General features: G+C 41.9%; 1 protein-coding gene across 6 annotated transcripts; it reads left to right on the top strand.

Annotated features, from left to right (window-relative positions):
- Positions 1 to 113: 113 nt before the first annotated feature.
- LOC114803166 (RAC-alpha serine/threonine-protein kinase-like) lies at positions 114 to 24,424 on the top strand. Of its 6 annotated transcripts, none has more exons than XM_029002530.1 (15): positions 114 to 317; positions 8,137 to 8,276; positions 13,360 to 13,488; positions 14,556 to 14,667; positions 16,876 to 17,005; positions 17,636 to 17,767; positions 18,043 to 18,108; positions 18,271 to 18,339; positions 18,994 to 19,044; positions 19,191 to 19,316; positions 19,908 to 20,036; positions 20,385 to 20,599; positions 21,802 to 21,889; positions 22,024 to 22,126; positions 23,827 to 24,424. In XM_029002530.1, exons 2-15 carry the CDS (start codon positions 8,231 to 8,233, stop codon positions 23,904 to 23,906), a joined length of 1,476 nt encoding a protein of 491 aa, XP_028858363.1. In that variant the 5' UTR covers positions 114 to 317; positions 8,137 to 8,230; the 3' UTR covers positions 23,907 to 24,424. The 6 variants fall into 6 exon arrangements, with proteins under 6 accessions (XP_028858363.1, XP_028858364.1, XP_028858367.1 ...); XM_029002531.1 differs by having other exon boundaries at positions 114 to 322; XM_029002533.1 differs by lacking the exon at positions 114 to 317 and adding an exon at positions 4,917 to 5,043.

The following is a 24,424-nucleotide window of genomic DNA, read 5'->3' as shown; positions in this document are numbered from 1 at the left end:
GTGTAACAAATCTCGCGTAAAAAAAATAACACGTGTCTGGTGTTCTACACACGTTGACGCTCACGTCGCGAGATCTGGCAACACGGCGCGATGAACTCTCGGAAGCAGGGGAAAAGCCAAACGAGGTGACGGCCGCGATCCGCCGGCGCTAGGACCGCGCGGCCAGCGCGGCCATTCGGGCGCAATTCAGACCGACGGTTCCTCCGCTTTAATGGGAGTACGGAGTCGCTCTCCGGGCTTCTCCTTCGCCGAGCCTCTCCATGGACGCCGGGAGCGCGCCAGCAGCGAGACGGAGTCGCCTGTGAAGAGCTGGGCCGGTAAAGTTGGGGAGTCCCGTGTTCTCGTAGTAGCCCGGGGTGTTCCCCGTTGTCGTCAATGGGATGCGGCAGCTCTCTCTCTCTCTCTCTCTCTCTCTTTAAACACCGTAGTTATCGTCGTGCCGAAAAGAAAACCCCTCTAAATGAAACACGCCGGACGTGAATAGACCATGCGTCCCGGTGAGCGTCTCCGAGTAACGCCGGTCATTGTACAGGGGGCGGAATCGAGTGAGTTGAATTGAATCGGATCGCTGAAACGTTACTTTGCGCCAGTTCGGCCGAGAGCCGAATAAGGCAGACCGGGCGAGTCGGATGCGGGGTGTCCAGGTGAAGTGGCCGGTGCGCCACCCTTTAGCGTCCTCGCCTCGTTTGAGGACACTGCAGAGCAGGCGGCTGCCTTGATCCTTGCCATTGCTTGCATTCCGAGGTACTTTTTATTTTTAGTCACAGCCCCCTCCCTTCACCGTGTGTGAGTGAGAAAGAGATGCTGAAGATACGACTTCTTTTGCGCCGTGTGCGTTTTTAGTCTGCTTTAGGACGTCGGTTTGCGAATTCGGCCGTGACTGGTTCGTTCAGGTGTCAGGTCGAGTGAACGATGCTTTATGACGGCGACGCTGCGAGAGTTGGTGGCATCTTGGTGACCCGGTCTCCTCGGCCACTCGGGCAGCGTCCAGAAGCCTGGCGTGCAGTTTTGGATTATCCCAAGGAGATAACATCAGCTACAAGGAGGTCATCTAGTGCTCAGAGATTTTCTTTTTGCTATTTCTCACACTGAATGGGGCTTAAGCTACCGACTTCCTGTAATCATCTAACTTTTCCCTCGTTTTATCTAATCCAACACAAAAATACAGCAGTAATAAAATATTGCAAAATGATCATAAGAAAGTGAAGTTTTGTCCTTACATCAGTGTGTTTTAGAGAAGCTTCAGTTTGAAGGTTAATAAGGTAGCAGTGGTCCGTCCTGTAATACCACCGTGTGCCTCTAGAGGTGACCGTGAGTTCCCCTGTTTTCAACATGTAAATATTACAAGTTTCAAATTTCATAAACCTGGAAAGAAAGAATCCAGAATACAATTTCATGTATTCTTGTTATATTGTTTTCTGAATAGCTGCGCAGGTCTGGTTCCAGCATAGTGAAGGGGCGGTGGTGGCCTAGCAGGTAAGGAAGTGGCCCTGTAATCAGAAGGTTGAGGGTTCGAATCCCGAACCGCACAGATGCCACTGAGCAAAGCACCGTCCTCACACACGGCTCCCCGGGGACCTTTCATGGCTGCCCACTGCTCACCAAGGGCAAAATCAGAGGACATATTTCGTTGTGTCATCGTGTGCTGTGCTGCAGTAGATCACAATCACTTCACTTTCACTTTAGTGATGAAAAGTGTAGGGGATGATGTACTTTTTTTTAAACATTTCCTACCACTTTAGTCTCCGATAAAGCAGATTTAGGATGCTCTGCTGGCATTTAATAGTTGACACTAGGAATGTAGTTATTCATAGGGAATCAACTAATAATCAGTGTTAATGTGTGTGGACTAAAACGGGCTGGGGTGAAAATTAATTGCTATACAGTTTGTATGTTCATGCGTTACTTTTGCATTTACTTGAGATTTTGTGTTTTGTTAGCCTTTTTGTTGTTTTTTATACATTATTTAATTCTTTTTTTTCTTATAAAATGCCATTTTAGTTGCAAACTGTCTAATTATGTTTTGCAGTTTATATGAATATATTTACATTCATAGACATTGTTTTAGCCGGTTGTTGTTATAAACTGCTAGTTCATAATAGGACTAATTTTTTTAACAGCCTGACACATTATGTTAAAAAATAAGTCCTATTAAGAACTAGATCATGAATGATCTACTAATTATATACAGTGGATTAATTTTCAAAACCTTCACGGAAATTACTTTTAACAGTGAATTCTGACAGTTGCTGGAATGTTGGAATAAAATGACAGTTTAGGCTAATTGGTAACTTTTAATTACCATGTATATGGGCATATGAATAATCAGATTTCTCTGGTTTCTCTGGGCAGAGGTGGCCTAGCAGTTAAGGAAGTGGCCCCTGTAATCAGAAGGTGCCACTGAGCAAAGCACCGTCCCCGCAAACTGCTCCACGGGCACCTGTCATGGCTGCCCACTGCTCACCAAGGGTGATTGGTTAAATGCAGAGGACAAATTTCACTGTGTGCACCGTGTACTGTGCTGCTGCTTATCACAAGTGACAATCACTTCACTTTATCTTTTAATCACCATATCGCCAATGTAATTAAAACCAGGATGAGCCTCATATCTGGAGTTCTGGTGGGCATATAAGCTCAATCACTGTAGTGTTGTGATGTGATGGTAATGAGTAATTACACATACTGGACAATTCTGCGTTACTATAGAAAAAGTAACATCTGCCAAAAATGTAACTTCTTTCTATGGTCACTGTGCCAAATAAATCATTTCAGCACCAAGTAGCACTTAGATAGTCATAACTGTCCAAGTGTCCACTCCTTGACAAAATATGGAACAATGACATAAAAATGAAGGGGCGTACTTGCGTATTTTTTTAAATGTATTGTCCAGACTGTAACATTTTTGGCAGCTATAATGTTTTCAGTAGCGACATTTGAGCAAAGCCATTGGAGTTTGACTGCTTTTGGGTTAAACACTGCCCCCCTGTTTGCTGCAGTGTAAATTTTTCAGATGGCTATATGCGCCTTTAAATGGCTTGAATCATAGTGGCAGACTGAGAATTGTGATATGGGCCAAGTATATAGATTCTTGTTACACCGGCTGTGGCCAACCAGCCTGACTTCCTTCTTTCTTTCTGTTGGCCTGGGGTTTTATCTTACAACTGATAGTTAAAAAATAAAAAATTCTTAATTTTGAGCGTCATTGTGAAATTGTTGAATCTCAATAAGAAGCACATCTGTGAACATTGGTCACTATATGTGAACATATGCTGATATACAGTATTGACAGATCAAGGATTTAATTGAACAGTTGAGCCTGAACTTTTATGAAGACTGCATTTGTACTATATTTTACAGCACACCTTACGAAACATGTCATTTTTACACTTTGATCAGCAGTACAGTGGTATCGCCATAATCAATGGGGAACACGTTGGGATGGTGCCATGGTCACTTCTTCCCCGCTCCCACCCCTACCTACTGGCTATTTCTCACTGTGATGTCTCCTGCATTGGTATGGCGACACAATGTTACGTGCCATCAGGGTCGAGCATGTCCAGTTTACACAAAACCGGACCACTTGCTCAAAAAAAGCCTTGGAAGTGTTTTTGTTGTAGCAGCATGTTCGAGCATTATAATGTCATGTGTTTCCTTTTCCCTCCCGGCACAGGTATGATTTGCATACAGATGATTGGCCTGCGTAATGCACGAGGGCGTCCAGAATTCCCCTCAGGAAGTGCCGCCGTAAGAAGGATCTGGATTTGCATCATCGCTAGTAGCATGACACTGGACCGGTGTTCAGTCGGGTCTTCTGATGCTCTCCATGATGTGATGTTAAATCGACGTGGTTATTGTCTTGTACTGAAAGAACATTTCCAAGTGCTATTCTCCAGCCCCGTTTGTAGCCTGAAAAATGTAGCGTCTCGCTCAAGGTGGTCCGTTCGAGGAGAAGACGGAAAAAAAAAAAACACGAGGGGGACTGCGGTTGCTAAGCTACCGGACATAAAAACAAACAGGTCTCTAAAAGCGGTAATTCAGAATGGTGCTGCTCAGTCTGGTGTAATTAGAATTCAGGAGATGGGTCTGGAAATGAGTTTTATATTTGGGGGATGTAAATACGTTTTTATTACGTGGGTGGTTCGGAGCTGGTCCAGAGTGCTGCTGGCGTCTAAGATAAAGATAAATGCATAATTATTATTTTTTTTATTATTATTATTTTGCGGGTGTTTTCATCCACGGACCTGGGGAATTAGAGGACAAAGAGGACGGAGCGGACATGCCACCGTTTGTTTTCATGTGTCTGCGTGTTTTATGTGGCAGGCGTTTAAACATTAACCGCGGTTTGAGGCAAATCAAGATTGAATTTGGTGATTTGAGCCTCAGGCCTGAGTCTGCGGTGTTTTGTTGGATAGTAGGATTGTTTTTGGACTGGTGACTATTTTGGGCAACACCTCTCATCTAAAAATAGCAGCTCGCTTCTGGACATTGTGTCTGTTTTTGTATCTATTTTTAAAACTATAGTAATATTGTCCTCTTCTTATTGTATTATGTATTCATGTATTCATCATTATTTGTATTTATTTAGAAGATTGACTAAAATGGCTAGAAAATTATATTTAGTGGTTTTTATAATTGGAAAATAACTAAACAGTTTTGTAATTGTTCTAATTATTAACATTGTACAACGTATTTTCATCTCTCTAGGTGTTTATAGATGTACCTGCACGTTATATTAAGTGTATCCGTGTGGCTGTTGGGGTGATGTTCGGTCGACGGAGGAGCTCGGCAGCGGCCCCACGAGCCTCTTACACACGCTCTCTGCCTTTTCCGCCGTTTTCCCCCCTCCCTCTGGAAGCGGAACGTGACCTCTGGCGAGGGCGTTGAGTTCATTCAGAGTGCTGCAGTGAGCAAGGGCTTGGCGGCCCGCCTGCCTGTCTAACCCCCCCCCTCCCGCGGCATGGCGGCTTTGGGAGGGGCCCTGGAGCTGGAGTCTGCATCAGCAGCACCGCGGACCCACAACGCCCCCACCCCCTGGGACTGATGGTGAATGCTGGTGCTGCTGGTGGAGGTGGCGGTGGGGCGTGTGTGTTCTGGTCTGCGAGTGCAGCATTTGTTTGCACATCTGTATGCATTTGATGCAGTGTGTATGTGTGTGTGTGTGTGTTGTGGTTGTTTACTGCCGGTAATTTGTGAGGGACTGTTCAGTTGATTAAAGCAGGAGGCGCGCAGGCCCGTCCATGATGCACCGTTGCACGATGCCGCTCTGACATCTCGGGCGCGTTGTGATGAATAGGAGCCCAACCTCTGATTTTGGTCGATGGGGGAGATGGCGGCAGCCTTTGAAAAACATCCCCCCCCCCTCCTCCAAGGGCTGAGGGAACAGTGTGTTCCTTTCTCGGTGCATTCCAGGCAACCAGAAGCCGGGGGCTTGCAGGGGATCACACAGGAGCGAGCGAGTCTTTCTGTTAGGACGCGGCGTCGCTCTCGAACGCCCTCCCGCCCCGCACCCTGCCCCGGCTTCCCCTCGCGTTAACGCTAGGAGCAGCTGTAGTGTCTTGACTGACTGTTGGGAAAGTACCTTCGTTGCCAGTGGATGTTGTCATTAAAGGAAAAGCGTGTCAGCAAAAAAAAGAACAGAAAAAGAAAGGAAGGCCCACCTTTTATATGCTGGGTTCATTTTTTATTTTTTTTTTAAAGCTACAGTGTTCCAGAGATCTACTATATTCACACACCTCCGTCTACATTCAGTTGGGGAGAAGGTCAATGGTCATTTATGTTTATGAATAAATGTTCATCTATATGTGTATAATGAGTTTGTTGATTCATAGTCCGGTGTTTTCATTTTTTTTCTATAATATATAGTATCATTCTATAATAATGAGTAGCGGCGTCCAAACTTTTGACTGCCAGTGTATTTTTTTAATATGATGCACATATTTATAAATAGTGATTTTAAACTGTGTTTTAAATAGGAATTATTATAGAGAATTAAAAGTATAAAAATGTATATAATGTCCAAAAGGCAGAAACCTGAGGTCGCTGGGAGGTGACCAACTGAGCAACTTCCTGCTAAAGCTGCCGCAGCAGTCAAAACATAGCATGTTAGCTTTTTTTTTTTGAAGAAGAAGAAGAAGTGATGCAAGTGCACCTTGACCTTGTTCCCTACTCCAAACATGGCAAGCTCGGCATGGAGAGCGCTTGACTATTTTTATTCTCTAGAGTGAACGTGGCTGCTTACAAATGACAAATTTTAATTCAAGATTTAATTTACATTTAAGCCATTTATCAGACGCCCTTATCCAGAGCGACTTACAATCAGTAGTTACAGGGACAGTCCCCCAGAGCAACTCAGGGTTAAGTGTCTTGCTCAGGGACACAATGGTAGTAAGTGGGGTTTGAACCTGGGTCTTCTGGTTCATAGGCGTGTGTGTTACCCACTAGGCTACTACCACCCAGGCTACTAGCAAGATTCACTTTCCTACAAACGTCCAGATTTTTCCTGGGCTGCTTTAATATGGTGGATATATGTTATTTCTCTCCAAACTCTTCCTAAAGAACAAACCTTTATATGTTTATGTGGAGAGCAATTCATTTTGACATAACATTAGAAAACATTGAATTATTGTGTTTAGACAAAAATTGACGTTTAAAAGGGTTCCAGAGTCTTGCTGGCCATGTTCTAATTTACCTCATTTAAACTGGCTGTTTGTTCTTTTGGTTTATGACCTATTAGATGAAGCAGAAAAAAGCACACAATTGTCAATCATTTTCCTTCCGCTGCACTTCCCGTGATGGGGCTGTTGGACACTCGGATAAAGTGTTGTACCAACCGCCACGTCACGGCAATTGCAGCTGTACCGCCTTCATCTGGTTGAACAGGCTTGACCAGTACCTGGATGGTCTACACTACCTCCTAGGATGGCTTAACTGATGCGGGACACTGAGGTGTTGGAGTTTCCAGTGGAGGGTGGATATCCGATGCCTATAAGCAGTGCTCCAGTGGAGGGTGATGAGGGGGATGCCACCCCCTCCGAAATAAAAATTCGAAACAATCCCCTTCTAAAACGAACATCCCCAGTCCCATTCATTGTGCTATTTTAATCAATGAATGCATAGGTCTATTGAGTAAAATTCTGTGAACCAACGTTTTTATTTATTTATGTATTTATTATTATTATTTTTTTTTTATTACTTATCTCTGTAAGCGGCATAGCGGGTGACTACAGGGCCATAGGCCATATAGGCAAATGCTAAGGGTGCCGTCCATTCAGCGGGCACTAAATGTGTCTAAATGTTAAAAGAACAAGACCACATGAATTTAACTGGGTAGCAAAGCCTATTAAGTAGTTAAAAGAATAATCATATGTAAATTTCCTATGAAGACACCCTCCGCCCTCCACTATGGCAAGCCAACAGGACAAATAATTATTGCATTTTTTTAAAGGTAACGCCGTAAAACAAATGCATTATTTTTTTGCTCAAACTATAAATAATGACCTTTCTTGACTTAATAATAACCTTTTTTTCAGCTCTATTCCATTCAGTTTCTGATTTATTTATTCGTTTCAGCTTACAGTGTTGCCATGTAAGATATTCTGCCTGAGGGTTGTGATTTATGTGCTTGAAAAGCCTGACTATTTCAACAATAATTATAATTTTCTGAGAATACAAGTCAAAGGAATTGTAATCATTCTTTTCCATGACATAGCTGTTTTCCAAGCACTGACACAAACACATAAATCCTGGAGCTGGGTACCAAACGTCTGAATTACTGTGCATGAGAATAAATATGGACATTAAAATGACACTATTTATAAGAACCATAATAATAAGCATGCCAATTTTGATTGGCCGAGAGCCATCTCTCAGCCTCGTTCTATTGATTAAATGATGAGAATAGCACTGCATGTTTCCAGTTAGAGCTATTTCATCACAGAAGGTTAAATAAAAAGTTTCTCTGCCACTGTTTTGTATGCTGGGTAAGAAAGTTGGCGAAGAAAGATATCACTTTAAGATATGTATGGAAAGTATTTGATAATATCATCTTTAAGAATGATATGTCAGTAGTCCTCTTTGCTTGTGTAGAGAATTGTAAAAACCTCTAATTATTTGTTTTTCTCCTCTTTTTCTGGACAGTTTGTAGAAGGCTGTAGACGCCTGCCCACCTGGCCTGGTTCAAATAGAAGGGATCTAGAGCTCCCCTCCATAGTCGAGACCCCAGAGGGCCACCATGAGTGAAGTCATCATCGTGAAGGAGGGATGGCTTCACAAACGAGGTGAATGTCCCCGTCCTGCTGGTTCATCTGTGTTGTTGCTCAAGTTGGGACGGGCTGTGGAGCGATAAAAGATCCCGGTGACTGCGGCAGAAACCAGCCTGGTTATAAATTCATATGATTTCATAAGTGTTTTGGTGATTTAGGATGATTAATGGATGACCTCACACTTCATAACAACCATATAGTACCAATTAGCAGAAGAAGGCAATTAATATACTTACACTCAGCATATCAAATGAACTACAAATTGGTGTTAATCACTGTAAATGTACCATGAATTGAAAGGAAGTTATGAACTGTTTTAATGATTCTGGTATGCTGCTGATCTTACAATATTGAGGGAAACACAAACGTCTGACAACACCAACCTAAGACTGCAAAGACTGCACACTTAGTGTTAGGAACATGCACACCGCTAATATTAAAATTGTAAAAGAATAGTATAGTATGTAGTACTGTTAGACTCATTCTTTATATAAAATACAATTGTGGGGAAGTTAGCATGGTAACCAACTAGCATAGGACCACACTGTCCTGTAATACCACTCTTCACCTCAGGAGGCATTTTTTCACCTATATATTTCTGGGAATATTTATTTGATGACCTGATTATTGGATTATTTTGTCTGTGTATTGGAACAACTTACACCCCTGCTGATGTCCAGTGTGTGTGCGCATTTAAACACTGCACTCAGACTTTAGTGAGCGCTTGCTCTTTATTTGACGGATGAACTCCCTGTGGAGATGCATGTGTACAAGAGGGGCTGCTGAAGCAGACAGATGTCTGTTACCATGGCAGCAATCGCACAAAACAGTCATTAAAACGACTGCTGTAATATTGTGATATACTGATATGTTCCAGCGAGTGAGCGTTTGATCGGCCGTTTGCGTATACCTGACATTGCTGGAGCATTGCAGCTCAAAATATGTTCCCAGCAGGCTGGTAAAAATTCCAGGAACTGGAATTCCTGCAGAGGCTCTTCTCCAAAAGGTGTGGGGTCATTGAGTGTGTCTCTCCATGCCTCACATTGTCTTCTGAAACCAGAGAGCCTGAAGAAAGCCAGCAGGGAATAAAGGCAGCCAGGAGGCAAGAAGCCAGCAGAAACCAGAGGGTGTGGCCATAAGAAAATGGCAAAGGACCGAGAAAGGTGCCATGCAGACCGCTCCCTTTTTTTCCCCCCTCCTTCTCTGGCTTCTTCGCTCCTTCGCTTTCTAAAAAACTCTCTTCAGTTTGAGTTTCCTGAACCCCGGCGAACTTGTAAAGGCGGCCGGACAGTGCAGCGTAGTGTATGGTGCCGCTGGCGGGGTCAGCCCAGTTCAGCTATGCAGACAGACACCACCCATAACGGCTCTCTGGGCCAAGATGAAAAGGAACGTGGCCGACGCTGGATTTGCGCTGCTTAGTGCGGCGGCAGGCGTGTTTTGCCCACAAGGGATTTGGGGAGATTTTTTTTCACCCCCCCCCCTTTCCTACTCTGTGTAGCCGCAGGGATCTCTCGTAGGGAAAGTGAATCTGATCAAAGGTAGCTAGTATTTGCATTTTTTTGGCTTCCTTTCTTTGTCTAATTCTTTATTCTTCACTTCTTCCCAGTTTGTGGCTCTTAAACAAGTTTGCTTCCAATTTTTGACTTTCCTGTACCCCCCTTCATGAAACACACCCCTAAAACTATATGTGGCTAGATGAATTGTGTGTCATCAAAGGAAATTGGAGCTCTGTGCTGATCAGTGGAGGATCGTATAGAATTGGCTCCTAGTGAAAGTTACCCAGAGGGAGTTCTTCCATGGATAATCAAGGCCAGGATGGGGACGGATGTTAGGACGACCTCGCTGGGAAAGCTTTTCACGTCTCTGCACATCTGGGGCCCATGCCAAAAACATTACTCACCGGTCAGGGAATCCGGCTCGGGGTTCCGGAAAAAAAAAAACAGTCTGAACTCTCTGGAAATGCATCTGCTTTTCTCCCTCTTTTTCTTTCTTTTTTTTTTTTTTTTTTTTCCTTCTCTTCTCTCCCCATCTTGGAATGATTCACCTGCTCAGGAAAAAAAAAAGGCAAGCGTTTCATTTGCATAAAGGAACCACAGGTGAAGCCCATCTGCTGGTAGTTCAAGCTTCTAAAAGTGCGTGGATGGGATGCATAAATGAATGAAATTAATTAAATTCTCGGGCCAGCGATGGCATAAGGGAGTTCAGGTTCTTTTGTGTTTCCCCAAATCTGGTTTAATTACTGTCATTCTCCTAAATAATAATAATAATAGCCTTGCAACCATGTCTCATATGTTTATAACTATATTGCAGAATGCAAACATTTTTTCATTTTGCTTGAGGGATTTGAGGTTCAAGCAATTTCATATTTTTCTAACTATGTTCTCTCTCTCACACACACACACACACACACACCTTCACTTGCTTACACACAACCTGTTCTGCGAGAGACACAAAAAAAAAACACACAATGACTCCTTTATCTGAGCTCCATCTAAAGTGACTTTTTTTTTTTTTTTTTGGGTTTTTTTTTTTGTTTCCTCGAGCCTTTGCAACCATTGTCACAAAGTGTTGTACAGATGCCTCAAAAGTGTCTTTGTCTTATGTTCCTAGCTAGAGCTGCTTTAAATGCGGTTTGTGAGTTAAACTATTCATCAGGTCGCCTGCTGCTTAACTGCTGCTTCTTTTTTTTTGTATTTATTAGATGGTGTTTGCCAACACTATCTTTTATGTGTCATTTCCTGTTTTCTAAAATCTGTCTGTCAATTACCAGAAGCGCCACTGTGGTGTGGTGACACACACACAAAAAAAAAAGAGAAGACGACGAAAGTGAAAACAAAAAAGACAACAACAACAATTTTTTGCAGGAGTTGCGACTTTGTGTTTTATAGTTGCATTCATGTTGCATCGCCGGCGTGTGAACAGCAGAACAGGTGGCCTAACCGTAGGGACGTGACTTTTTATTGGCTCCTGGCTGACATGGACCTGTAATATCTACAATCTGTTTCTCCAGCATTTAAATTTTTTTTCTTTGTGGCTGCTGTGATATGTCGATTAGTTCTGATTTTTATTGGCTGCTTTAGGCTCCTCCGTCTTTGTTTGATTGACTATGGTGGTAGTAGCCTAGTGGGTAACACACTCGCCTATGAACCAAAAGTTGCAGGTTCAAAATTCACTTACTACCATTGTGTACCATGCAAGACACTTAACCCTGAGTGTCTCCAGGGGGGGACTGTCCCTGTAAATACTGATTGCAAGACACTCTGGATAAGGGGGTCTGATAAATGCCGTAAATGTAAATGCTTCTGTTCTAAGAGAAGCTCACCTCTCCAAAATGCCAGCATGAGTGCCGGCCAACAGAACCCGCCCTGTGTGGATGTGAAGATCCATGTTGGATTTATGGATTTGCCACAAACTCCCACTGTCAGGCATTAATGGGACACGTACATGCAAATGCTGTCTTATGTAACAGTCTGTCATTCAGCAGAAGGGACGACTGCGTTTTGGGTTTTTTTCAATTCGTTACATTCAGAGTTTGTGTGGAATGCCCCCCTTAAAGCGACACTTCGAACAGAGCTGTACACTACCTGCAACGGACCGGAATCTCCCTCTACTGACAGTCAATCAGTGCCGTTTTACACTGTCTGTGTGTACATGTGGGCCCTTCCCTGTCAGAGGGAAATCCCGTGTGTGTGTGTGTGTGTGTGTGTGTGTGTGTGTGTGTGTGGTTTTCCTTTCTCTGAATATGTACTCTGGTACAATTCATAAAAGCCAGACAACTTGGCCAGATGTCATTTAAAAGAAAAACCATGGCAGCTATGGCGAACCTGTTTTCAGAATGAATGGGTGGCCAGAGGTGGCCGGATGACCACAAATATACTTTTGACATATGTGAGGTTTTAGCACATTTCTGTTTCTGACTCAGCCTGTTCATGTCAGATATAAAAAATCTCCAAACTACAAAGAGTTGGGAAATTCTGTCTGAGTTCAGATATGACTACGGACTTGCTGTACCTGCCTTTCAACAAACTGTTTTTAACATCACGTCCATGCACCCCGCTGCCCGAACAATTATAACTCTGACCAGTTGGAATGATCAACATAGATCCTCACTGTTGCTTTTGCTGGACCTGCTGGAAATCCCATTTCGCTCAGTGCTGGTTATTACTGCTACTGCTGGCTATACTGGTTGACCAGCATGGTCATGCTGTTGAGATGACGCTTAGCTGGGTATTCTAGTTCTTAATCTGTTGGATATAAAGTGCTTTATAAAGCTGATATCACATTGTATACAATTTCTATACTTAACAATTCATAAAAATTCAATAAAAAAAATTCACAGAAAACTGTAAAATACGCTTTACCTATGATGAATAAATAAATGACCGCAAAAACCAACACATGCGCTGCACCTCTCAACTGTTCATATTTCATAAAGCCTTCTTTTTCGAACTTAGGTTTGACCATAAACACTAACCAAGCAAAGGAAGAATGAAGCTCAAGTACCAGTTTCACAAATGATCCATCCTTATAATCCTTATAATTCTCCAAGAAGGCATTTATAAGCATTTGATCCATTGTTCCACAAAGTCTGATTGTTGAAGCCGTGTCCTTAGAGTTCTCCAAGGAAGGAGGATCTTTTTTGCTCCACCTCCTGGTAGTTGCTTTTTTAGCTTTAAAGAGCCTTTTAAGGAAAGAAAATTCTGTCAAGAAAATTCTGATTCTGACCCACCATGTAATATCAAATATTAATATTATATAAGACACTTCTCCCTTAATTACTATGCAAAATATAAATCAAGAAGTATGTGGTGTAAATATGTGCAACAGAACTGTCAACTATGCAAGACAGTTACACATTCTAACTGATTACTAAAGTCAATATCATAAGCATTTTATTCATTTGTTATGTTTTCTATAATTCTTGAGACTCCATGAACAAAACCAGAGAATGTTAGCCTTCTTCACCAGTGTGATAACCAGTCTAATCCGTGAATCCACAACCCTTCGATACAGAATCAAATGACCTTTGAACCAGCCATATCATCTATGTTGGTTTCTGAATCTGCTGCTATCATTAAATAAAATGTTCTGTTAACAGGAGAGTACATAAAGACGTGGAGGCCGAGGTATTTCTTGCTGAAAAGCGACGGTACGTTTATCGGGTACAAGGAGCGGCCGCAGGACGTGGACCAGCTAGAGACGCCGTTGAATAACTTCTCAGTAGCACGTAAGCCGTCTTTCTATTAGTCCAGTTGTCTGAATGGTTTTGTCTCTCGTTGGCTGCTGTTCACATTCTGGTATGAATGTCTTGTTTTTTCTCTAAAATATCTTGATAGTTTTTACAAGTTATGATAAAAACATATAACATACAATAAAAACAGTATAAGATAAAGATTAAGAAAAAATATATATTTATATTTGAACAAAACATTCTTTCATCTCAGTGGTATCAATCAACACACATGCAGAATATTTTTTCATATACTCAGTTATGCTCGATCTCTATATTTTATCTCTATATTCTGTCTTATGGCAGTGGTGGCCTAGCATGTAAGGAATCTGACCCGTAATCGGAAGGTGGCCAGTTCAAACCACTGAGGTGCTGCTGAACAAAGCTCTCCACTCACTGCTCCCCGGGCACCTTTCATGGTTGCCCACTGCTCACTAAGGGGATGGGTAAATGCAGAGGACACATTTCACTGTGTGCACTTTCACTACTGTAGGGAGGGATACCATTCAATATATATTGGATGACTTCCATAAATGGTTAACATATTTTTTCAAAGACGTCTTGTTTATCCTTTCAAAAATAAGTCATTTTAGAGTGATCTGAGGTCCATTTGTCCTCTTCCAGAACATTTCTATACATATTTTTGCATTTAACAGACTGAGGTCACTCATATTATATACATGTTTGTCTGGGTACAACCCAAGTAGGAAAAAAATGCTTTTAATCTTCTCTATCACAGCCCACAGATCTTTCCAAAACTTAATTTTATTACACTCCCAAACACAATAAAACAGGGTTTCTTTAAACACACACTTATTTTAAATGTCTGGAATATTTTGGTAAATCTAAATGTAAATTTGTTATTAATATGTTTATGTTTAAATTAGCCATTTGTATTGTAGAAATCTAAAATATGAATTTATTGTTTGTTTATTGACTTTGACACATACAGTCTGATCATTTTCAGAAATTTAACATTATCTTGCTTTTCTGACATCAAATGTACCAAAAGTGTGTCGTGCCAAATAACTGCCATCTTTCTCATTTCTCCTCTGCTTGTTCAGAATGCCAGTTAATGAAAACGGAAAGGCCGAGGCCGAATACCTTCATCATCCGCTGCCTGCAGTGGACCACTGTCATCGAGCGCACCTTCCATGTAGAGACCCCAGAAGAGAGGCATGTCTCACACACACACCCACCTGCTGTTACAATATTTCTGTTGACAACATAATACAAATTATTATACCACAATTAGTTCTGATCTGTGACTCTCTGACATGTACATTATTTATGATCAGATAACTAGTTGTGTAGGAAGAACTGGATGAGAGATTAACTATTTCAGTTCAGTCATGCTGTTCCATGAGATTTTGGCTCCGGTGGCCTGACAGTGTCTCTCACCAGCTCTGCTATCTTGTGGTTTAGCACTTCCACTTGTGTAGTAGTCAAGACCGCCTAAACTGAGACCAAGACATTGCAGTGACCAGAGGGTATCAAGACCAAGACACTAAGTCAAGACCAAGACCAAGGCTGGCCGAGACCGGGACCTGGAAAACAGACTAGAGCTAGAATCAACATCACTTTAGGCATTGCTGTAAAGTGTCATTACTACTGTTACTGTTATCTTTTCAATTAATTTGTCCATATGTCTCTCATTTAAAATCTCCATGATTTATCATAGTTATGAGACCCAGTGGAAAATAATAATCTCAGCAATCCTCTCCTTTAACCATTTTATTAGACCTTTTCAAGGGAAAGATATGGGATGTACCAGAAAGATGTTCTTTTAAACCAGGGACAGAGGCCTTGGGTACGCTATGAATACAGCTATGTAATGATCCCTTGCTTTGAATTGAAGACAATGGACATTTTGCTCTCAAATGTTCACTGACACTCTTAAATACATTTTCTTCCATCAAATTTGTCAAATTACAATTATTAAAGACAGTGCTGGTTCACTACAGAGTTAACAAGGGTATTGTACTGAGCCCCTAAAGTACCATGAACTGCGCACAAATTATTAAAAATAATTGACTAATTTTCTGTGCATACTTAAAAATAACAGGCTCAACAGAAGGACTACACAGACTTGGGTCGTGTTATCGACTTCATCCAGGAACAATACAAGGTCCATTCACAAGACACAGTACTTCTCATTGATTCATATGACAAGTTAAATCCTTTTTTGCTGTGTGTTTTAATGGATTTATCGACGGCTTCTCATGAAAAATATTTGTCAAAATTCCTACATAAGCAGTGACCCAAGAGTTATTAGGGGTATTTTATAGAAGCTTTAGAATCAGTGAATAACAGACTGTGGTACAAAAACTATAATTTTTTTGTATTTCATGGTACTTAAGGGGCTCCATAGTAGTGATCTAGTTGCTCATAAGAAACTGTACTCCGCATGCGTACACTACATTCTTTTTCAGAATGAGAAACTATTCCCTTCTAGTTTAACAAGAAACGCAGAGCTGTAGTTGTAGTTAGGACTATATTACTGTTCATGGCACACCTCATTTGAATTGAAGGGCATAATAAAAAATTATACTTCTCTGTGAGGATGTGCGGTTTTCACTTCTTTTCTTCCCCCCATCCCATTGAGGCCGCTGTGTCAGAGACCAAGACAAGACCGAGTCAAAATAGCGCTGAGCCCAAGATGAGACTTAGACCGGTCTTGAAAACTACAGCACTAGAATTAATGCTTAAATATAATTATATTTACTGTATTAAGATTTGCAGGTCCACACAAAGAAAATATACTAGATATTAAATCGCAAACATCCTCACTATTTGTCACCGGTTCCCTGTGTCCCTACAAGAAAGGTACTACACAAAAACACTTATTTGATCCTTCCATCTTTGTGAGAACCATGGTATTAAATATGTAACTTGCATTTCATAAATATGTAATTATATAACTACACCTGCTTAATTTTGCTGACCTTTATGGGTTCCTGTGCGTCCTCACAAAGATAAAAGTGCAAGAGAAGGAACATGCATACAAACAGAAACTTGTACAACCAAACTGATTCATTTGATTATGAATGATTGATTTTGAAACTGACCCAGATGCACGTTACTCCGAAAACTGCTGCCAAGAGGTTGAGGTTCAGCTCTCAAAACAGATCTGGTTCTTCCACTTGTTGTCCTTTTGGGTAATTATGGCTTTTGGATTAAGTTATCCTGCTACCTGAGGGATGCTGTTTTTGTGGAAGAGCCTCAGGATCTGACCAAGGCAGTCATTTGTTTTTTCTTTCGGTCTCTAATGGTAGGGGAAGGCTTTTTGGTCTTTAATGATAATCGTAGACCATTATGGTCTCAGACAAGCAACTCTTGTTTTGCTTACATCCTTCGCTCGATCCTTCTTTCTGTTTTTCTTAGGGAGGAGTGGACGAAGGTCATCCAAGCAGTGGCTGATGGATTACAGAAGCAGGAGGAGGACAGGATAGATTCCTCTCCAGACCCCATGGACGTGGACCCCATGTGTCCATCGAAACCACGGCCCAAAGTGGTGAGGTTCTCACTGAGAGGTGCTACAGTGGACACTTTCACTGCAAAGAACCTGCAAAAGCCCATGGAAGCACAAATATTAACATATATGTACGAATGTGTGTGTGTATGTATGTATGTATGTATGTATGTGTGTGTGTGTGTGTGTGTGTATATATATACACACACACACACACACACACACACACTGCATTGTCCATATGTGTTGATGGAAATACAGAATCCTCATAAATTAATATGTGAATGAAATTAAATTCTGATTGTGAAGCAGCTTTTCCATCTGCATCGTTTCAACTCATGAGCTGCTAAATTAAATGCTCAGCAGAACAATTCTGAAAACATTACTTTGTGTTTTGTCAGTACTTTTTTTTGTCATTTTCACCTGATAAAAATATTCTAGGACAATATTATTATTTTAAAATTCTGGTTCAAGTATGAGTGGGGGGGTGGGGGTGTTATCGTAATTTTTTTAAGGCTTCATGTATGAGGTAATGGCAAAGTAAGCAGAAGAGACATTTTTATAAGGACAAAAAAAAGGCCCTGTATTGAAAACGGTGGTCAACGTCTCCAATAAGAAACTGATTGTGAGTTATTGTTCATCTCTTAATGCTTGACGTGTTTCTCTCCTCAGACTATGCACAACTTTGAATACCTCAAACTTTTGGGAAAAGGCACTTTTGGGAAGGTCATTTTAGTGAAGGAGAAAGCCACGGGAAAATACTACGCGATGAAAATCCTCAAGAAAGACGTAATTGTGGCAAAGGTGAGTACCGTGATTTGGCCTCGTCTACTGGGCTTATGTCTTTCCAACCAGGATACCAATCCATTTAACAATGTGTGTGGACCTCGGAATATTTGGGTGATTTATTCTTCCCCAAAAAGTGTTTCTGCACATGATGTGTGACATTAGATGACTGTTATTTGTGTTAATGTAAGCAGAGTTGGCTGTTGCTTGGGTGCTTTTGGCACATCTCCCTGCGTTGGGATTCGAGAGTGCGCTGAACAGGGCGTCTCTGCTCTTGATCTCGCTCTCCTCAGGATGAAGTGGCCCACACGCTCACGGAGAACAGAGTGCTTCAGAATTCCAAGCATCCGTTCCTGACGGTGAGTTTCTTCACGATTGTAACCTTGAGGTGACCAGTTTTTTTTTTTTTATTAAAAAAAAATCTACTTTAGTGAGCATCATGTCCTCCCTGATTTGTTGATTTTAATTTCTTCTATGGGTGAAATATGAGGAGTATGGAAAAAAATCACTTTCTGTTCCAGGGGCTGAAGTACTCCTTCCAGACCCACGACCGCTTGTGTTTTGTCATGGAGTATGCCAACGGCGGAGAGGTATCTGTGTGTGTATGGGACATTACCAGAAATTATTTGTTACCGAGCAACACATCCACTACGAAAGCCCGCCTTGCCCATCAACGGATGCCTTTGTCTTGTTGTTTGACTAATCCATCCTGCTATTATGAGGAAGCTGACATTTATTTTAGGTGACCACAAAGCAGCTATATGCTGCTCATTTAGAAACCGCCAGGAAGCTTTCAAAGTGGCAGGTGAAATGCCACGGTCTTAACAAACCTCCGAAACCACCGTCACGGGGAAAGCAAATCAGAATAAAGCTGCTGCAGAGCTGGTAAACTGGAGGGAAGAAAGGAACAGGAGGCAGCGTGGCATCTCCTCTCAGGCTGGATGTTGCAGCAGCTCTCTAGTACCAGTGTGGGAGAGAGGCGCTCTGGTCATTTCGCTGATTTATAGCCAGGCAGCATTTGCTGCTTCAGATGACACTATGAGTCGAGTGTCGCATGGTAATGTGTGCGTTTGAAGTATTTTCATCTGATTTGGGCTCTTGTATCCAGACACCGCAAGCTCCCGTGTTTCTAGCACGTCGGCAGCCGTCTGTCTCCATTTGAAAATAATGCACAATAACGCAAAAGATGCACCCTCTGGACCGGCCCTAAACCTCTGTCACTGTCTGTCTCCATCTTTATGTAGGGGTTAAAGGTATTGACTCTGGCTAGGATGAATCTTGCGTCTATGTCAAAGGTCAGACACAGGAAGTAAAAAAAATAAAACATAGCGGTGTTAATTTTCATCGTTTTGCACGTTAATTTTCACTGTCCTAGTACACGAAGTCCAACTACTGTGCCAGTCAGGTGTGTTATGTCATCGTGTTATTTCTCCTTTTTCAGCTTTTTTTTCACCTGTCGCGAGACCGCGTGTTTTCAGAAGAGCGAGCGCGGTTCTATGGCGCCGAGATCGTCTCAGCGTTGGACTACCTCCACTCAGAGCAGAACGTGGTGTACCGGGACCTCAAGGTGAAGCTGACTGTGCTCTCCAAAACATGGCTATATATCATTATTATTATACAATGTTGAAAAAAATTGCACTTATTTCATTTTATTTCATTTGTTTTTGTTATTTCTTCTCTTTATTGCATTCTTCAGTACATTTTATTGTTATTTATGCAAATGGGGCTATATAAATGTCTCATTGATTGAGTGACTCTGTGACATTTGCCACAGTAGTACAGGGATTCTTAAGTGTGGTTCTTTCATCGACAGAAGCCAGAATGATCTCTTTCAGTACTTTCTGCTCTTATTTTGTACACGTCCAAACATTCCAATAAGTAACATGACTATTACATCAGTTAGTTCAGGGTGCTGGTTGAGATCATACAGGGAAATGCCTCAAATACCAGCAGCTGATAAGAAAAGGGTAGTGTGATTTGTAGCAAAAACAAGTTCTCTGGGTAATACTTTTCATGACCATGAGGCAATGAGGCAACGGAATTTCTTTTAAGCAGATACAATAGAACATTTTCCAGGTTTTCATGTTTTATGTGCTTGTAATATTGTCATCAACGCAGTTCTAAAGGCTTTTTGTCTGTTTTGTGGTTCATTGTGCAGCTTGAGAACCTGATGCTGGATAAAGATGGCCACATAAAGATCACAGATTTTGGCCTCTGCAAGGAAGGTATCACAGATGGAGCCACCATGAAGACTTTCTGTGGCACCCCAGAGTATCTAGCGCCAGAGGTCAGCGTCATTTCCATCATGTGAAATTTGTGGTCTGAAAGATCTTTTCTAGTGGCCTAGTGGATAAGGAAGTGGATTTGTAACCGAAGGGTTGCGGGTTCAAATCCCGAACCGCCAAGATGCCGTCTACACACACTGCTTGCTTTGCATGGCTACCCACTAAGGGTGACGGGATAAATGCAGAGGACACGTTGTGTGTCACAGTGACAAAAACTGTTTATTAAGAATGATATTTGATAATATTTGTCTCCATGGTGATCAGCAGTCCACCCACCAAATGAGCTAAATGCTCATTTGTGGTTCATAAAGTCCCAGATACTTGACGTAAGTGGCTCTCTGCCTCACCAGGTCCTGGAAGACAACGATTACGGGCGGGCGGTGGACTGGTGGGGTCTGGGCGTGGTCATGTACGAGATGATGTGTGGCCGCCTGCCGTTCTACAACCAGGACCACGAGAAGCTGTTTGAGCTCATCCTCATGGACGAGATTCGCTTCCCCCGCACGCTGGGCCCCGAAGCCAAGTCTCTTCTCTCTGGACTCCTCCACAAGGACCCCAAACAGCGGTAAGATGTCCTGTTCAGCGCTGCACGATGAGGACGACATGTGCATTTCCTCTACATGCATCGCGTCACACACACACACCCATCAGTGGACACGTTTATAGTTTTTCTGAAGAGCTCTTTGTGCATTGAGTATATTAGCTGTTGACAACATTGACAAGGTAATTGTGAAGTGAAAGTGAGGTGATTGTCATTGTGAGACACTGCAGCACAGCACATGGTGACACAACGAAATGTGCCCTGTGCTTTTAACAATCACCCTAAATATGAAAGGTGCCTGGGAAGCAGTGTGTGGGGACGGTACCTTGATCAGTGGCACCTTGGCAGCTCGGGATTCGAACCGTCAACGGGTCCAGTTTCGAGTCTGTTTCCTCACCCGCCAGGGCACTGCTGACCATAATTCTCATTGTCTGTGACTGTGACAGATTTTCAGGACTTGTGCTGCTTTGTTTGCTGATAAGTGTGACATGGAGATTACGGGCACTGTTTTCCACATTGTACTCATGTCACGCCAAGCAAGAAAGGACTGCTTGCCAGTCACCTGATGTTGCCAACCCAACCATGCTAGTACGGTATCTCTTCATTTCTGTCACCCAGAGTACACCCAGTTTTTTTTTTTTTTTTACATTTATGACATTTACCAGATGCCTTTATCCAGAGCGACTTACAATAAGTAGTTAGAGGGACAGTCCCCCCCTGGAGACACTTAGGGTTAAATGTCTTGCTCAGGGACACAATGTTAGTAAGTGGGGTTTGAACCTGGGTCTTCTGGTTCATAGGCGATTGTGCTACCGACTAGGCTACAACCATCCTGGAATTGGGATTACTGACATTATTACTAAATTATTATGTGAAATAGTTTTCCCTTCCCAATATGAGCTCCCAGACTGATTATCAGTGTGAATGAACTAGTGAAGTTTATGTAGCAACAGCATGGTCGCTGTTGCTTGGGTTTTTTAGTAGGTGAAAATAATTTTTTTTTAGTTAATACTTTACTCTATTTTACTCTGAGTCTTTTACATGGTTTTATGGGTCTTGTTAATATTAATATTATATTTTAGTATCACTCAGGGAATGCTACAGAAAACTCACGGCCTTTCATGACTCTGAGACCAATCTTCCCTCGATCGATCTTGGACTAAGATGTGTTGGACTGATCAGACATGAATAAAGCATCTCAGCAAATGTCTCTGTCCATGGTGCAGGTTAGGTGGTGGTCCTGACGATGCCAAGGAAATCATGCAGCACGCTTTCTTCGCGGGGATTGAATGGCAGGACGTTTACAAGAAGAAGGTAATGCACGAATTTCTCTCAAGGCTTTCAGATCAGATGCCTCATGCAGCTGGTTGGGAATATATCCCCACATATTCTGGATTTTTCTTTGGCGAAACTCGCCTTCATTCTGTTTTTTTTTTCTCTCTCTTCAGCTCGCGCCACCCTTCAAGCCCCAGGTGACCTCAGAAACAGACACGCGATATTTTGACGTGGAATTTACGGGACAAACCATCACCATCACCCCACCGGGACAAGGTATGTTGTCCCAATTAAGTCAATTTTTTTTTAACTCACACAAACATAAATAAAGCATAATATATTATAGCAATAGCAGTAATATTCTGAAAGTGGCGCTATACCATGGAATATTGCCACTAGTTTGATTTCATCCAGACCCCTTGCGTGAAGGACTTGTTCAGTGTGTCCCTGAGCAAGACACTGAGTGTCTCCAGGGGGACTGTCCTTGTCACAACTAATTGTAAGACACTCTGGATAAGAGCATATAATAACTGCTGTAAATGTAAATAATAGTTTATTCCATATTTGCAGTGAACCACAAGTATTTCAGCATCCGCAACTATGTGTTTTTACGTTTGTAAAACCGTGTCCACAAAAATCTGGGAGTGAGGAAACAAGTTTTGCCCATTTGTGGATCACTTCACATTACATCTGACTTCACTTGTGGATTTTTGTCCACTTCATACCACAGCTGATCTGTAGAAGATTGCCAGAAATAGTGATTTGATTTATATTTATATTGAGTAATATGAAGAAAAAATGATTGGGATGAGATTGTTTTCTATTTTTGTCTCTATTGCCCCTGTCCTGTGTACAAAATGGAATATTTGTTGATCACAGCACATATTTATGTGGATTTTTTTCTCCGTGGGAAAGTAGTACTGATTAATTAGGATTTTATTTTTTTAAAAGGACCATATAAGTTGTCTGCCTCTGAATGAGAATGTAAACAAGTACAGAATTACTTAAACAGTTCTGTGTGAAATGAGCGTTGCTTAAATCTGGACTTACCAACAGCCTAAGATGCTTCTGCGGTTCATGTGTTAGTTGTGAGATGTGTCAGATTTTTATTTTCTTCATCAGTGACTCATTTTATGCCCCAGGCTGACATGTTCAGTGCTTATTGAAACTTTCTTTTTGAAGTAATTGCTAAGTTCCCCTTTCATAACATTCTGGCATTTCTGCAGTCAGTGCAGGTCAGTGCAGGTTTGTCGCCCCCTTGTGTTTGCTTACTGGTACAAGCCTCTCTGCAGACAAATAATAAAGGATTTTAGAAGAAATAAAATGCTTCCAATCCCAATGATAAAGGATTGCAAGAGCCACATTGTGATATTAGATAAATAAAGTCTATCCACAATCTGTCAATTTTCAGCACAATATGTATGTTGGTCTATAGTGGTGGCCTAGCGGGTAAGGAAGTGGACCTTAATCGGAATGTTGCAGGTTCAAATCCCAAACAGCCAAGGTGCCAATGTGGTGCCACTGAGCAAAGCACCCACCCCCCACCCCCCCACCCCCCCACACACACACCCCACCCCCACCCCGGCGCCTGTCATGGCTGCCCACTGCTCACCAAGGGTGATGGTTAAATACAGAGAACACATTTTTGTTGAGTCACCGTTTGGTAGGCTGCAGTGTATCACAATGACAAAAACAATAATCGACTTCTTCACTTAATTTTGGACTATTTTTACAGTATAAAAGTGATTTAGTAGGCAATAAAATATAAAAAAGTGCGATGTTTGAGGTTCTTGAATTCTTTTGCCATGATGACAGCATTTCACAATCTTGGCTTCCCTCAACAACCTTAAATTAGGTTATAGAATTAAAAGGTTATAGGTAAAAAGAAGTAAATCTACTGTTTAAAAAATTGTCCCCTTTGTGGTATCCATAGCCAATCTTTTAATCATTTCTGTTTTAATTTTCATGTGTTGCAGATGAAAGTATGGAGTCGTTTGACAGCGAACGGAGGCCTCACTTCCCTGAGTTCTCCTACTCTGCCAGCGGGACAGCATAGCCCTTCCCTGAATTCTTGATATTTTTATTGCTCCTCCATCATTATTTTTTTTTAATCCTATAAATAATTTCCCCCCGATTCACAAAAAGCCTAGCTTATGTGATCTTCTGCCAGACTTATCCTAAAAGGTCAAGATTGTGATAATCTGAGATCACTAACCTGGCTCCAGTGAGTTGCCTTGATGAGCTGTGGTTGGTTAGTCTGTGGACAGAATTTTGCTGTTGCGTGGCAGGACAGTGGCTGCCACCCTCCTCCCGAGACTGAACTTTCTGACTGGGCAAATTGTGACCTGGTGTAGTGTAACAGCGTTCTTCAGGCAACATCAAATCTGTAAGAGGCAGGGTTGGAGAAGACTGCATTTTTATAAGAGCTCACATGTGACCAGGTACTGTATAAACACGTGATAACAATATTTTTATTTTATTTTTTTGCAATGTTGAATTGTCAGAAAACATGAAATGTTTTCCAACTATTGCAAACACTTAATTGCTGTAGATGTACATCATCCAGACTGTTTC

Source organism: Denticeps clupeoides, chromosome 14 (assembly GCF_900700375.1).
Source record: "Denticeps clupeoides chromosome 14, fDenClu1.1, whole genome shotgun sequence".
NCBI classification, from domain to species: domain Eukaryota; kingdom Metazoa; phylum Chordata; class Actinopteri; order Clupeiformes; family Denticipitidae; genus Denticeps; species Denticeps clupeoides.
Note: the sequence above shows the minus strand (reverse complement) of the source record. Positions and strands in the feature narration are given on the sequence as shown.